The 16106-nt window shown below is 45.8% G+C and overlaps 1 protein-coding gene across 1 annotated transcript in view; it reads left to right on the top strand.

Annotated features, from left to right (window-relative positions):
* Positions 1-16106, top strand: part of Nup133 (nucleoporin 133) — a 48021-nt gene that overhangs the window by 13782 nt on the left and 18133 nt on the right. Inside the window, exons 9-15 of the mRNA XM_034523049.2 lie at positions 912-1059; positions 3470-3617; positions 4993-5150; positions 7302-7393; positions 12541-12704; positions 14107-14201; positions 15287-15511. Coding sequence (XP_034378940.1) covers positions 912-1059; positions 3470-3617; positions 4993-5150; positions 7302-7393; positions 12541-12704; positions 14107-14201; positions 15287-15511 — 1030 coding nt within the window. The remainder of the gene's footprint in view (positions 1-911; positions 1060-3469; positions 3618-4992; positions 5151-7301; positions 7394-12540; positions 12705-14106; positions 14202-15286; positions 15512-16106) is intronic.

Raw genomic sequence — 16106 nt, 5'->3', positions numbered from 1 at the left:
AACTCCCAGACTGAAGTGTTAAGTCATGTTGATTGCCCTATAATTCACACATAGTGATATTGAATCATCTTGGTTTGTAGTTCTGAGGTTTTGAGTTATTTGCTTGCCTGTTTGTTTGAGAAAGGTCGAGTCTGGTCTTGAACTCTAGGTTCTTCGGTCACTATGCCCCAAGTTACAGGTGTGTGCCACCATCCATGCTTGATTTTAATTCTTGAGTCTTGCTAAGTGCATAGAGTATAGTCTTCCTAGCCATAGTCAGGGTACAGAGCAGAACTGGATGTGTTGCTCACTGCTACAGCCAGCGTCTACACACAGAAGGCAGAGTTTGAACCTCGGTGTGGGTGGTGAGGAGAAAGAGATCACCATTCCTCCAGAATTCCTGTGCCTCTGACAGTTACTGATCCAGTCTTCAAAGTTATGTCTTTCAGAATGCTGTATAAATGAACTCATGCTGTGTAGTCAGCTTTCACATGGTAGATTTAAAGTTGATTCAGAAATTGCTTCATTTTCATTCCTAAGTAGTATTCAAGAGAATATATGTGTAGATATAGCAGGACTTATCTGCTCAGCAGTTGAAGACATTGGGTTGCTTTCAGGTTGGCTACTATAATAAAGCCACTATAAACATTTGCACTAAGGTAATTTCGAGAATGTTTTTCTTTTTCTTCCCTTGGGCATTCAAACATATGATGAGTGTCCCAGGAAGTGGTGAGTGTGTGTAATTTTGTAAAAATCTGGCATTACTGTTTACAAAGAAACCTGTAGGATGTAATGGCATGTGCCTTTGACCTCTGTGAGTTTCAGGACAGCCAGGGCTATATAGTGAAACCCTGTCTCAAAGCAAACAACGACAACACCAACAAAACCACACGCACAGAAACCTCCTTTCTCTTCCCACCCCGCTTTTCTAGCGATGGGCTCCTGATTTTGGCAGCAGCATGGCACCTGGGAGACAGCCCCTGTCTTATCTATTACTCTGTGATCACAGTGGAAGACAATGGTAACCAGATGTCAGATGCAGTCACCGTGGAAGTGACTCAGTATAACCCACCTTTCCAGGTAAGTCAGATTACAAGGAGGCCACAACACACTGGAGTCCTGTACAACCATTGGTGACTTTAAGGTTCATTTGCAAGATTTGGAAATAGTTGTAGATATTATTGCTTTTCACTTTTCCATCTCACTCTCTTGCCCAGTCTGAACTAAAGAAAGATGGTACTGAAAGTAGCCTGAAGCCAGTCCTCTGCCGCGTGTGCCTGTTACTGTGGAAAGGGAGTTTGATGGGCAGCTGCATAGTGAGATTCTTGATTCAGATTTGGGGTGTATGTGTGTTGATTTATATTTGTGATAGGGAACTGTGTATTCTAGTCTGACTGCATAGTCAAGATATTTCTGTCTCTTGTCTCCCAAGTTGTTGTTACAGGTATGTGCCATCATATCTTCCTGGGATTCACTTTTGAGATCTTCATATTATAAACAAATTCCATGTGTCTAGGGGATGACTCTGTTTTGTGTACTCTACAAATAAATCACCAGAAGACAGTATCACTAATGCTGAGTGTCTAAACAGAAATTAAGCATATTGTCTAGTAACTGACATCTAACAGGGGAAGCCATGTCATTTAATCTGATGTAGCATTTGATTCTCTTACATCTTTATTTATTTGAGACAGAGTCTCACTATATAGCTCTGGCTCATCCTGGAATTCAGAGTGCTGCCTGCCTCTGCCCCCCCTGCACTGGTGTTAAAAGTGTGTAACCATGCCTGGCCCTTGCTTGTTTGTTTTGGGGTATCTGCATGTGAGTGCAGTGCTTGTGGAGGGCAGAGGCATTGTATGTGCCTCTGGAGCTGGTCACAGTTGATTGCGAGCCATCCCACAGCGATGTGGGGACCAGACATGGGTCCTCTCCCAGAGCAACACGCATCAACCGCAGAGTCCTTTCTCCAGCTACTAAATCTTTGTTCTTAATATACTTGCTTATCTGAATCTCGTAAGAAAATCTGTTGTTCTTTCATTTCTAACAGGACTAAACCTTACCATGTGTTTCAGTTCAGTATAACTGGAAATCATAGCTCAGTGTCATTCTAATTTTTCACAAAGTGCTAGAGAATATAAAGAAAGCAATCTGAGAATGAAATATGTATGTCTTACAGTCTCACTTTAAGGAAATGTTCCGACTGTTATTTTAGGGGACCAGAGACACGCCTCAGTGAGGAGGAGCATTTGCTGCTCTTGCAGAGGACCCAAGTTTGGTTCCCAGCAGCCATGTTAGGTGGCTTATAGCCACCTGTCCTCCAGCCCCGGGTCATCCAAAGTGTCTAGCCACCGGAGGTACCTGCATCTGTATACACATATCCACGTGTAGGCACACACACATACACATTAAAAATAATTTTTATAAAACTTTAATTACTTCTTTAGTGATGGTGAGGTGACTGTATTCCTAGTTTTGTGTCTACTGAGTTTGTACTTACATTTCTTCTTCTGATTTCATGTATGAACAGATAAACTCAATGGTCTTGTATATGAGAGCTTGTTTGTGGCCTCAGGCTTGAACGTGTTTGATAAAACAGGAACCAGCTTGCTGTGGTGGCACACGCTTATTAGGAAGTGCATGCCTTACTAGAGACAGCAGATCCCAGTAAGTTTAAGGTCAGCCAAGCAGCCAAGGATACCGAGCAAAACTGTGTTTAAAAAAAAAAAAAAAAGGGACAGAACCAAAGTGGTTTTTTTCCCTACATCTGCCAGTATAAAAATAAATAACAAAGTAGAGCTTTTAATTTCTCATTTGTTGCAAACTTTCTTTTCAAGACAGGATTTCTCTATGTAGCCCTGGCTAACCTGGAACTCACTCTGCAAACCAGGCTGGCCTCTAACTCAGAGATCCTCTTGTCTCTGCCTCCCGGAGAGCCCGGATTAAAGGTGTTTAATCCTGCCGCCACACTTGGCTCATCTTAACCCCATAGAAGAGTTTTAAATTTTTGATAATTGCAGCTCAACAAATACTTTGTGTAAGACAAGTATAAGTATCTTAGTCCATTTGCCCTGTAGCAAATACCCAGGGCTGGATAATCTATAAGCTATCAGAAGTCCTGCAGGTTGGAGGTCCAGAGTAAAGGTTCCAGGAGCTGTGGTCCCCATTCTCACAGACAGCACCTTCTTGTTGGTGCACTCACTAAGGTGAGCAGGCCTGCCCAGCAGCGCCCTCCTCAGACTCCATGTTAACATGGTTAGCAGTTCAGCATCTGAACTCCAGAGGAACACAAACATCCAGGCAATAGCAGTGATTATGAACCTCCCCTGTCCTGTTTGTGAATCATCTTGTGTAGTATGTAACTCACAAGAATAATCAGTGAATGAGAATTTTAGCATTCTATGAAATAGAGTCATATAAACATGGCTGGGAAAATCATACAGATACTTTTGTCTTCATTCTGCCCAACTATAATCCTAAATTTACCTTTCAGTCTGAAGACCTGATTACATGTCGATTGATGGTACCAAACTTTTCAAGCCAGGTGACCTATCTTTACATGGAGAATGCTGTCTTTGTGTGCTCCACGGGAACTGGGAAGTTTTCTCTTCCTCAGGAGAAAATTGTCTTTGATACACAAGGTACTTTAGATGACAAGATGGTTCTTTCTTCATTGAATTGTATTTCACCTTTGTCAAAATTCAGTTAATCACATGCATATGGTACATTCAGGACTATCTAGTTCTGCTTCTATATGTGTCTATTCATTCACCAATATTATACAATTTTCAGTAAGTAATTTTTTAAAAATAAAGATGTATTTATTATATATATATGAGCACACTGTAGCTGTCTTCAGACACACCAGAAGAGGGCATCTGATCTCTTTATAGATGACTGTGAGCCACCATGTGGTTGCTGGGAATTGAACTCAGGACCTCTGGAAGAGCTCTTAACCACTGAGCCATCTCTCCAATAAATAATTCTTAAATTCAAGCACTTTGGCTAACTCATTAACCATTCTTGGTAGTTTCTCTTCTTTTATTGTACATTTTGCTTCTGATTTGCTACCTGCCAGTTAAAAACGTTAATAATGTTTGCAACAGCTGAGTTCACAGCCATGCTGAATACCTAAGCTGGGTAGAATTTCCCAGCTGTTATCTTTACAGGCAAAATTAGTTTAAAAGATTTTTTTTTCCTCAAAAGAGATCAAGGAGGTAAGAACTAACACTGGGAGAAGTGAGCGCTCATCTTGGTTTGTGAGAGACACTTGCTCTGAGCTAACACTCTCATGCGCATTTGCCTAGCCCTGGCAGGAAGTGTCCTGGGAGCCGGCCTGCAGTGCAGAGCAGACAAGTAGACACTAACGGGTGATACGGCCTCCCAAGACTGCTACAGAAGACAGAGTCTGGGCAAGGCCACAGATAGAGCTGTGTGGTGGTCCTGTATTGTAGGCTGTTCCTAAGGCACAGAGCAGCCTGCCAACTGCCTGGATTGGCCCAACAAAGACAGACCTTTAGGCAAGTAGCAAGAGGGCACTCAGGGCACCACAGGGCAGAGATGATGCCATTCTGAGTTTGCAGAATAAAGAATTTGGAAGAATTGAGTAGGGGCTTTGCTCACTGTTCCCTTGTAGGGACAAATTTTGATTTGGTTGGTTGGTTTTGGTTTTTTTAAGATTTTTTTTATCTGTGCAGGGGTACCAGTAGAGGCCAGAAGAGGGTGTAGTCCCTGGAGTTGGAGTTACAGGAGGTTGTGAGCCTCTCAGTGAGGTCACTAAGAACTGAATTCCAGTCTTCTGCAGAAGCAGCTAATGCTTTAATTGCCGAGCCATCGCTCCTGCCCAGTTTTTCTTGTTTTTAAAGGGGAAAGACAGTCTGATTCATGGAGTAGGAACAGGATCTTTACAGTTTTTGGAGTTTAAGTGTCATAAACAAGAAAGGTCACAGGCCATCAGGATAGTTGGGGTCGGAGATCTGAGGAATTAATCTGTAATCTTGGTGTATTTTTTCTCAGGAGATGGCATTTTGGGTGCTGGCTCCTGTGGCGGTGTTCCTATCCTTTTCTCTAGGAACAGTGGTCTGGTGTCTATCACTCCAAGGGAAAATGTATCCCTGTTAGCAGAAGACCTGGAAGAATCTCTGGCCTCTTCAGTTGGTGGACGGGGCAGTGAGGTAAGGGATCTGAAGATCGGGCAACATTCCCTCTACTGGCACATTCACACCGGCACATTCACACCGGCACATTCACACCAGCACACCCACACCAGCACGTAGGCACCAGGCTGTCTACAGGGCTGGGAACCACTTCCTGGGTCTCTTGTATGCCATCCCAAGGTCTTCCTTGCAGCTCCTTGTAGGTCTCAGCCATTCCTTCTGCTCTTTCCTCTGTATCTTTGAGTCAAATGTATATGTTGCTGTCCCTAGGTCACCAGCTTTAAAGCAAGGACTGGGGACAATTCATGCTCGCTCCTCTCCTTTGCCTTCCCTAGCACAGGGTGCAGAGCAATTGATGGTGTGGTTGCTGAGCCCAGGGGAGCGCTCACGCATTGCACACATCGTGCAGCGTGGATGTCGCACACACCATCCATCCAGCAGCTCTGGAGGGTGCTTGTTGGGGAGTTCTCCTGTGGTCACCTCAGGAAGGGGGCCAGGCTTAGCCTGCTCTTCACTGTCCAGACCCTGAGGACCTGTCCCCACCTGTGCCAGGGAGACCTTTATGCTACCATACATGGGTTCTGGGGATCAAACTCTGGTAGCCAAACTTGCACAGCAAGTAAGTGTCTATATTCACTGAGCCCTCTCAGTGACACCAAAGGATGAATTCTGAGAGGCTTATGAGATTAAAAATAAATAAGAAATCAACTTTGTTATCTTGAAACCTGAGATAACTTTATCTGTAAGTCTGGGATTTTTAAACAATAAAAAATATTTCAGTCACAAAAGGCTAAAAATAATGTTTACAGATTTTTTTCATTTAAAGATTATATGAAATATAGAAATATTTTTTAGACAAATATTATTTTAACACTAATATAACCATCTGTATTTCAGCAAACTCCAAAGCTGCTAATATAAACAAATAAACAAATTAATTAACTAATTTTTAAAAACTGCCCACTGTTGTTTACTAATTCAGTATCACAGGAGCTAGCAGAAGACGGTTAGTAGAGCAGCAGCCACTCCTGCTTGTGTAGTTTGTAGTACGTGAGAATCTGAAATTTAATCAAAGGAAATATTGACTTATTTTGCAAAAAAAAAAAAAAAAAAAAGAAAACCAAACCAAATGTTTGAAAAGAATATTTTCATATTTGCCTAAAATATAAGTCTCCTCTCCCAGTGAAATACATGACAAATTCACATGTTTGATTTTGTTTGTCATAAGACACTGACTTGTCTAATGTCCATAAGTCTTTGTGTGTAGACTTTTTTTTTTTTAGAGGCAGAGTCTTGCTGTGTATGTAGCTCAGACTGGTATTGAACTGTCTTCTTGCCTCGTTCTCAGGGTTGGAGTAACAGACATATGCTCCTATGTCTAAACATTGTGTAAACCGTTTTCATAATTAAAAGCTGAAGTGAATGAAACCAGTCATGGTGGTACAAGCCTTTAATACCAGCACTTGGGAGGCAGAGGCAGGTGGAACTCTGTGAGTTAGAGGCCAGCCTGGTCTACATAGAGAGTTCCATGTCAGCCAAGGCTGCATACTGAGACCCTGTCTCAAAAAAAGAGGGAGGGGGATGCTGAAGAAATGGCTAAGCCATTAAAGCACTTGTGGCTCTTGTGGAGGACCTGAGTTTGATCCCAGCTCCCAGATAGTGGCTCAGAACCATCTGTAACTCTAGTTTCAAGATATCCTGTTCTCTCTTCTGGCCTTTGAGGGCATCAGATATGACACAAGTGTGTACATATATGCATGCAGTCAAACATTTATACACATAAAATAAAAATAAACATTGTAAACAAAAAGAAGAATGGAAGTGGTTTGGCAGTTTACATGGCGTGTGGTGTATGTTAGTCCTGTGGTGAGCCTGTGGCTGTATCGTGTGTGCTGCTGCGTGTTCCTGAATTCTTTCTCCACTGTCCGTTTCTTCTTAGTCCTGCTCAGCCGTGTCATTCCCCTGTGCTAATGCCCATTGTGACAAGCATAGGGACAGTTGGGACAGTTCTGACCAATGGTGGGAAAGCCCTGAGTTACCTGCCTTTCCCGTAGGGCTTTGATTGGTCATCGGCAATCAGCTCTGGGTGTGTGATCTATCACAGGATCATCCTTCAAGGGCGAATGATCTTGTACCTCCGCCTCTAATTGGTAGCTTTTTTGTTTGCAGAGTATGGTTTTTGAGACCACCACAAAAAACGAAACTGTAGCCCATGAAGACAAGACAAAACTGCTTAAAGCTGCATTTCTACAGTACTGCAGGTATAGCACTTTTTTTTTTTTTTTTTTTTTTTTAAAGATCTCTCTGCTTCTGTCTCTGTGTGTGTATGTTCATAGAATCCAGGAAAGGGCATCAGATCTCTTGGAGCTGGAGTTATTGGCAGTTGTGAGGCACCTGATAAGAGTGACAGGAACCAAATCCAGGTCCTCTTCAAGTGCAAGCGCCACTCCTAACCACCCCTGCACACGTCCACACACACCTACCTCCCTGTTGTGTTTATGGGTCTTGCTATGGAACTCAGGCTGATCCTCCTGTCTGGCCCCTCTAGAGCTGGCATAGCATATTTTAAATCACAGCGTATTGTAAATGAATTATCCTTAATATAAATATTAGCAGTGAATTTAGTCCTCAATAACTACACAGAGAAACCAAGATTTAAAACTGCACCTCAACAGCTGAGCAGTTAAATGATCTACCTTACCTCCTGTGCTCAGCTGGCTCCTCCCAGCCCCATCCCATGGTACTCGGATGTCACTGGTGATCTGTCACCTTGGGCTTAGGTGTGTTTCCGTGATCTTTCAGACCCCTTTCCTCATGGCTCCAAACCCTCCATTCTTCTCGAGGATCTGAATCTCCCTCTTCCTGTCCTCCGGTTGGCAGACATCTCGTTCTGTTCTCTATTCTGCCAAGCCATTGGGTGGTCAGCATTTATTGATAAGGCAGAGAATAAATTCTAAGAATTGTTTATACATATTTGAGACAGGAGGTTCTTGGTATAAACATAACAGTGCCCTGTCCAGATTGAAACAAGATGTGAGGGCAGAGAAATCGATATTTGAGTAACACAAGGGTAAACTTCACACAGTGTACAAAACTTAACCTACAGCTTACCACTTGTGTGGGACACAGCTTACTGATGCTCGCTGCGCACTGGTGCTCCTGAGTGCTAGTGGTGAGTGTGCCATTCCCAGGAAGTCTTTCTGGGTGCTGGGGTTCTACGAGATTAGCTGAATCTGACACAAAAGAGGCCCCACATAGGTTGGGAGCATCTGATCTTAACACAGTCTTCATGGGAAACAATGGCCATTAAACTTGGCTGTCCTGAAGACAGTGGACAAGGTCTCCCTTTAAAGTATCCAAGCAAATGAGTTGCAGGTTGAGCTACATGGCTGTTAGAGAAGTATCTATCCCCTGAGCTGGGGTTTAGTTACCACAGAACCTAGTGGTTCTTCAGCCTTGCTCAGATTCTGCAGTTGGGCTGTTGGAGATCAGGTCAGGTGGCAGTTGGGCAAGTCCCAGCTGTGCTCTCATTGTGCCCAGATTCCGATGTGGCCGTTTCTTGCCTGGACTTCTCACATTTCCAGGGCCTTGGCTGACAGCTCTTTGCTTCCTGTAGTGTGTGATTGCTGCCTTGACATTTGAGACAGGTAACCAGTTGGGGGCATGTGTTTAGCAGTACCTCTGTCCCCTCCCACTAGAAGCCAGTACTACACTGCTCCTTCCCCTTTTGCTATAACCACATTATCTCCAAACACGGTCAAATAGTCCTGAGTGCTAAACATAAACGATAAAACTTTCAAGTGTTACCTATTTCTTTAGCTTCATATTATTTGGTTTTCATTTTTCTTTATTCAAAAAATGTAAATACAAAGTATTTTGTTGATGGGAGTTCGGGGAAGCATCTGTAATTATTGGTTAGGTCTTGTACAAGTAGATCCCCATATCCTGTAGGAAGCCTGGGGCTTGGGGATTGGGTCAGCTCTTTTCTTCCTGGCCACATGTCTTTAGCAGATGAGTCCCTGTGCAAAGAGGCCCTGGAACTTGACCACCCCACTGTCCCACTGGCTGGCTGGACTTGTTTGTGGAGTGCAGGATTCCTGGTGCACTGGCGTGTGCTTGGGCACAGAAGCCTTAGAACTGCCGCCCAGGTTTTAGGGCATGAGTGCACAGTGGAGTGCACAGGCTAGCATTTCAGTTGATTATCAGCACGTTTTCTGCCTGTTACATACTTTCCTTCATAGGCAGGGTTGGTTTACGTTTAAATAGACTTGGGAAAATCATGGCCACGCCTAGCCCGCCAAGTCTGACTCTTGCCGGAGCTGTGAGGCTGTGGGCAGGATGGTTACTGATTCTGGCAGTTTGGTCCTTTGTGGGGGTTGAGGGAAGGCGCAGTAGTTTGCCTTGCACATCTTGGTTTGGAAGGATGATTGTTCAGCATTTACTGCCTCTACTGCCAAGTTCTTAGGCCCTGACCTGCCATCCATGCACTCTGGTGCAGGATGGTGCACGTTCACTTGTGAGACTCTAGGCTTGTCAGTCTAACACTGCCTTGTTTATGGTCTGCTGGACTCCCTGTCCTGTCCACGAGGGGGCGCCACTCGACAGTGTAGTATGTATTTATGGCCTTGTATTACATGTTCAGTCTTACTGGAGAGATTTGGGTTATTTCATCTTGCACAGATTTCTAGTGATGGTGTTATAGATTGTATGTGACAATGCAGTCAGCAACTGTAGCTTTTATTTTGGTTTCTTAAGGCTGCCAAAACAAGTTACCATTAACTCCATGGCTTATGGAACTCACATTACAGGGTCAGTGGGGCCACACGTGCCCTAGCGGCTCTGGGGGGTGTTTTCAGGCCTGTTTCATCCTAACAGCCATGGCCTCCGAGGGGCTTGTTGATTTTCTTTACTGTTTGCCTCTTCCCAGAGTTTCTTTCTTTTGAGACAGCTCCTTATGTAGCCTAGGCTAGCCTAGGACTTGAAATCATCTCCCTCAGCCTTGCACCCCTAGTGCTGGGGTGTCAGGCTTGTCCCATGACACTCAGCACATGACTTTATAACAGCTATAGGCACTGGGTTTAGGGCCCGCCCCTAAGATCACCCTTGTCTTAACTAATCCTTCCCACATAGAGTGCACTGAGGTAGACATGAGTGTGGGGTGTTCCCACCTAATGCAGTTTGAGGTGTTCCCAGAGGAGGGTTACTAGGTACAGAAAGGGGCCTCCGCCCAAACAGCCTCGGGAAGTATTGCCGGACCCAACGCAGCTCTGCCCTGGACTCCCACGAGCTCTGCTTGTGCATAGCTCAGGGTAGGACCAGGAGTTTCAAGTGGACACTTGACAGCAAAAATATCATTCTTCCAGTAGAGTTCTGAGTTACTACCAGATCCTTCTAACTTCCCGTACTCGAGTGGCGTCTGCTCATCCCGTGGGGCCCTGGGGTTGTGTGCAGCCACACACCGCAGCCTGCAGAGCTCTGCATGCTTAGATCCCTCCTTCCTTCTCAGTGCAGGCCACATGTGTCTTCCTCTTCTCTGGTGGTATCTGGTTATTTTCTCATGTCTCTGTCCAGTTTAGAAGAGTCCTCTTTTTAGGGGCTCACTGTCCTTCAGGCTTGTGCTCTGGAACTTTTTCCCCCAAACTCTCCTAGGTGTACTGGCTGGTTTTGTGCCAACTTGACACAAGCTAGAATCATCAGAGAGGAAGGAGCCTCAGCTGAGGAAATGCCTCCATGAGATCCAGCTGTAAGGCATTTTCTCAATTAGTGATGAATGGGGCCCAGCCCATGGTGGTGGTGCCATCCCTGGATTAGTGGTCCTGGGTTCTACAAGAAAGCAGGGCTGAACAAACCAGGAGGAGCAAGCCAGTAAGCAGCACCCCTTCATGGCCTCTTCATCAGCTCCTGCCACCAAGATCCTGCCCTGTTTTGAGTTCCTGTCCTGACTTCCTTCACTGATAAACAGCAGTGTGGAAGTGTAAGCCAAACAAACCCTTTCTTCCCCAACTTGCTTTTTGGTCATGGTGTTCCATTGCAGCAACAGACACTAGCGCAGACATTAGGAGACCTGGTTTCCACATCTGATGCAGCTTCCTTGCTGACAACAGAGCATGCTCTGTGGATGACTGATAACCACTTCATTCCCCGTGGCCTCTTCCTCCAGAGAGCTCTCCTTCCCTCTGAAGGGCTTATCGTCCTTCCTTGTGCTGGCTGGCATGTTAGTTACTCTCCTCATTGTCGTGACCAGATATCCGGCAGTTTAAAAAAGGAAGGACTTTTGTAGCTTAGACCTGACAGTGATCATCTCTCACAGGGAAGGGTCATCACAGAGAAGGGTCATCACAGGGAAGGGTCATCACAGGAAATGGTCACAGGGAAGGGTCATCACGGGGAAGGGTCATCACAGGAAATGGTCACGGGGAAGGGTCATCACGGGGAAGGGTCATCACAGGAAATGGTCACAGGGAAGGGTCATCATGGGGAAGGGTCATCACCGGGAAGGGTCATCACCGGGAAGGGTCATCACCGGGAAGGGTCATCACCGGGAAGGGTCATCACCGGGAAGGGTCGTGGGGAAGGGTCATCACGGGGAAGGGTCATCACCGGGAAGGGTCACGGGGAAGGGTCGCGGGGAAGGGTCATCACGGGGAAGGGTCATCACAGGGAAGGGTCATCACAGGGAAGGGTCACGGGGAAGGGTCATCACGGGGAAGGGTCATCACAGGGAATGGCCATGGGGAGTGGTAAGTGCATTGTATCTGTAGTCAAGAAGCAGAGCAAAGAATGGGCTTATTCAGTTTCTCTTCACTTCTTTTTTTTTCTTCGATTAATTTATTTATTATGTATACAGCATTCTACCTGAATGTATGCCTATACACCAGAAGAGGGCACCAGACCTCATTACAGATGGTTGTGAGCCACCATGTGGGTGCTGGGAATTGAACTCAGGACCTCTGGAAGAGCAGTCAGTGCTCTTAAACTCTGAGCCATCTCTCCAGCCCCCTCCACTTCACTTTATTCAGTCTTCCCACCTCAACCTAGAAAACTCTAGAGATTTGTCTTGAAGGTGATTCTAGAGCCTGTTGAGTTAACATGTAAACCATCGTGGTTCTGTCTGTCCATCTGTGTCTGAGCACTTGCCTGTGAATATACCACTGCGTGTTTAGTGATCTGGTGTCATTGTGACTGTCTAAAGCCTGGGGCTGAGCTCTGTGTCCCAGTCATCGTCGGGTGCCTGGTCTGGCCGGGAGTCAGTATATGGATGAGTGTACAGCTGCACAGCAACTTTAACCTTGTAATATTAATGGTTCTTTGGGCCGAAGCATGTACATGTGATTTTAACCTTAGTGTTTCTGTGGTGAGCTTGAAAATGGTTTGCCCTCATGATGCATTCGTGTTCTATTCACTGCAGGAAAGATTTGGGCCGAGCTCAGATGATGGCTGATGAGCTGTTTTCCTCTCATACCGACTTGGAGTCGGATTCTGAGCTAGACAAGGCTGTGACTCAGATCAGCGTGGACCTCATAGATGACTACCCAGCCTCAGACCCACGCTGGGCAGAGTCTGTCCCCCAGGGTAAGTCGACCTGATTCAGAGGAATTAAAGCAGAGCACAGGGCGGAGAGGACCGTTGGTTTCTGAATTCAGTGACCACTCCACATACCTGTAGTGTCACAAGCTTTCCTTCTGGCACATTCTGACAAGGGCCCCAACACGTGGCCTTGTGTCACAGTAGAACGAGTCATGATTCTTAGCATTTTAATCTAAAACAGCTTGGTGGTTGTGTTAGTCGGGGTTCTCTAGAGGAACAGAATTGGTAGAATGAGTAAGTACATGGAATTGATTAGAGCACATACAAACAGTGGTCCACCTGGTCCACATGACCGTCTACCAACAGAAAGTTCAGCAAGTCAGTAAGTTCAGCAAGTTCAGTCCACAAGGCTGGATGTCTCAGCTGTTCTTCAGTATACATCAAAATCCCAAAGAAGTCATCTCATGCCAGTGAAGGAGTGGGCCTGCCAGTGAGAGCGAGACCAAGCAGGCAGAGAGCAAAAGTGTCCCCTTGTTCCTACTTGGCTGCCGTGACAGGGTATGGCCTGGATTTAGAGTGGGTATTCTGACCTCAAATGATCCAGATTTAAGATGGCTCTTCCTACCAGTCTCAAATGATCCAGTTAAATAACAATCTCTCACTGTGTGCCCAGTTTTTAGTTAATTCACATGTAGTCGAGTTCACAGCAAGAACAGCCCTCAGAGGTGCTGGTAAGCATGTGGTACTCAGTTGCTCCAAAGTCAGTCATTTCAGCACACTCTATGCGTTGGCCGGCAGGATCTCCTGGGTGGTGGAGAAATTCTTGGTATTCAGAAGTGAATACCTCACCTCCCCAGCCTGTCCCAGGTGACAACCCACTTAGGCTACTCTGCATTCCCATTTACCAGAAAGTGTCTCAGATGCAAATCTCTCTCCACACCAAGGTCTGCTTCTGAAATGTCTGCTGAGCCTTACTGGGGATTTAAGGAGTTCCTTGCTGCTTTCTTGGAGCCGAACCATACAGTGGCTAACTCAGGGCACACTTTTTGTTTTGAATAAGTACAGTGTCAACACTACTAAGTTTCTTTCTGAATTTAAAAACGTTTTGACACAGGGTCTCACTTTGTAGTCTTGGCTGTTCCAGAACTCACTATAGCCGAGACTAGCCTTGTAATCTCCCGCTTCTGCTTTACCAAGAGGTCAGATTACTAATGTGAGCCACCACTGGCCTATACATCCAGTTCTACAGCTCTTTGAGTGATGTCTAGAACGTTTGTTAAGGATCGGTGCTCTACTTCTGGGTCCTCTTAGCTTGTTTGTGTCTGTTGTGTTCTGACAATGGTTGAGTCCACACTGTGCTGCTGTGTTCTGACAATGGTTGTGTCTACACTGTGCTGCTATGTTCTGACAATGGTTGTGTCTACACTGTGCTGCTGTGTTCTGACAGAAGCCCCTGGGCTGAGCAACACCTCGCTGATCATTTTGCACCAGCTGGAGGACAAGATGAAAGCTCACTGCCTCTTGGTGGACTTCCTTCACCAAGTAAGCCTCAGCACTGGGTTAAGGGGTGGGCTGGCACCCTAGCCCCTTTTCTGAGTATCCTTGAGGGCCTTATGTACTGATGCAGAAGTAATAGTTGCAGGGCCTTGGCATACATGTGGATGTCAGAGGACAGCTCTCAGGAGGTGTTTCTTTCTGGTGATTAGGCGATGTCTTTACCCACTGAACTATCTCACCAGCCCAAGACCAGGGATTTGTAAAATCCGAATCTCACACAAACTTTTTTAATGCTTTTATGTTAAAACATGGATTTTTGTACATCGCTTTTATATGTCAGGAGGACCTTGACTGTGACCAGGTGGGATCAAGAAGCTATCTTTTTATGGTCTGTGGGGGGCAGTCACACTGAACACCTGTGTGCTGAGAGCTGGTGACAAGTGTGGGCACACCTGATTATTAGAAGCTACAGGCAGCCAGAGTGTGGGCACACAGTGACTTGGAGGACTTAGTGGAGTCTCAGCTGCCAACAGCTCTAATTGTGTATGCAGACCCAACACTGGTGTCTCTTGTGTTTGCATTCTCTTCTCTGTGACTTGTACGGGGTTTGTGTTTTGTTTTTTTAAAAAAAAGGTCTCGCTGTGTAAAGCTAGCTGTCCCGAAATTTACTATATTGATCAGGCTGGCCTAGAGATCTACCTCCCTCTGCCTCCTGAATGGTAGGATTAAAGAACTGAGCCACCAGCTCATCTCTGTAGCTTTGTCTCTGAGCAGGAAGCATTTGCATTTGCAGTCACAACCAGGACACATATGCAGCCTGCCCTCCACCTAAAGTCAGGTTTCTAGAAATCATCAGATGGTCGTTTCAAGTTTCCATATCCTAAAGGTCTATAATTCAGGATAGTAATCCAGGTACAAATCAGAAAAGCCATTTGATCCTCATGCTCTGTAACCAGTGGTTGAGACATGTGACAGCCATGGATAGAAACAGTGAGGTGACTTTGCCCCGTGTGGAGGACTGGGAACAATGTCACCCAGAGGTGGCCTATAGCGGGGCAGCTCCTGGGAGAATGTGGCCACATTTTCTATGAGCGCCTTCTGAGAACAAGTGCTTGTTTTGTTTTTGTGAGGTCGGCTTGTTTAGACGTCTGGGCTCTTATCCAATCAGAGGGACACCCATGACCACCCGACTGCTGCTCTGTGAACATGCGGAAAAGCTGTCAGCTGCCATCACACTCAAAAACCATCACTCTCGGCTGCCAGACCTGGTGAACGCGGCTATCCTGCTCACCCTGAGCAAGAGGGAGTGTGAGGTGCCCACCAGCCTGACCCCTGCCGATGTCTTCTTTCGAGAGGTCAGCTGCGCCCTAATCGTCATCTTCCTGTGTCTTCTCTGAGCTGTGCGTGCGTGCGTGCGTGCGTGCGTGCATCCCTGTCGGAGCAGAATGTTGAAAGACCTCATTGACTGTTCCCTCGGCTCCCTGCTTTATGAATAATATTACTTGGTGTCGTCATCACTGCTTGCCCTCCAGGAGGGGGATACAGTTGACTGAGAAAGGGGCTCCCTCGTGACTCGCACAGGAAGCTGTCTTTGTTCAGTAGGCTCTCAGGCGTCTAGCTTGCTCTGGGGTGAAGAGTTGAGGCACTGTGCAGATAGCAGGTAGGAGCAGCTACTCTCCAGCCTGTTGGCAATTTCACTCTGTCAAAGACCAGCCTCTTTTTTTTTGAAAAAAACAAAAAAACAAAAAACAAAAAAACCCAACTTTTTTCACACATTTGTATATGTGTGTGTTTATACATGTGTGGGTTTGTGTGCTACATATGGCCCATGCGTGAAGGTCAGAGAACAACTTTGAAAAGTTCTCTCCTTCTATCATGTGGTTCCCAGGAGTCAAACTTGTCAAATGCCATGGCAGCAGGCAGTTTTACCTGCTAAGTCATCTCTCTGGC

The sequence above is a fragment of the Arvicanthis niloticus genome, chromosome 18 (genome assembly GCF_011762505.2).
Source record: "Arvicanthis niloticus isolate mArvNil1 chromosome 18, mArvNil1.pat.X, whole genome shotgun sequence".
NCBI lineage: Eukaryota > Metazoa > Chordata > Mammalia > Rodentia > Muridae > Arvicanthis > Arvicanthis niloticus.
The sequence above is the reverse complement of the archived record's forward strand: the minus strand, read 5'-3'. Positions and strand labels throughout refer to the sequence as shown.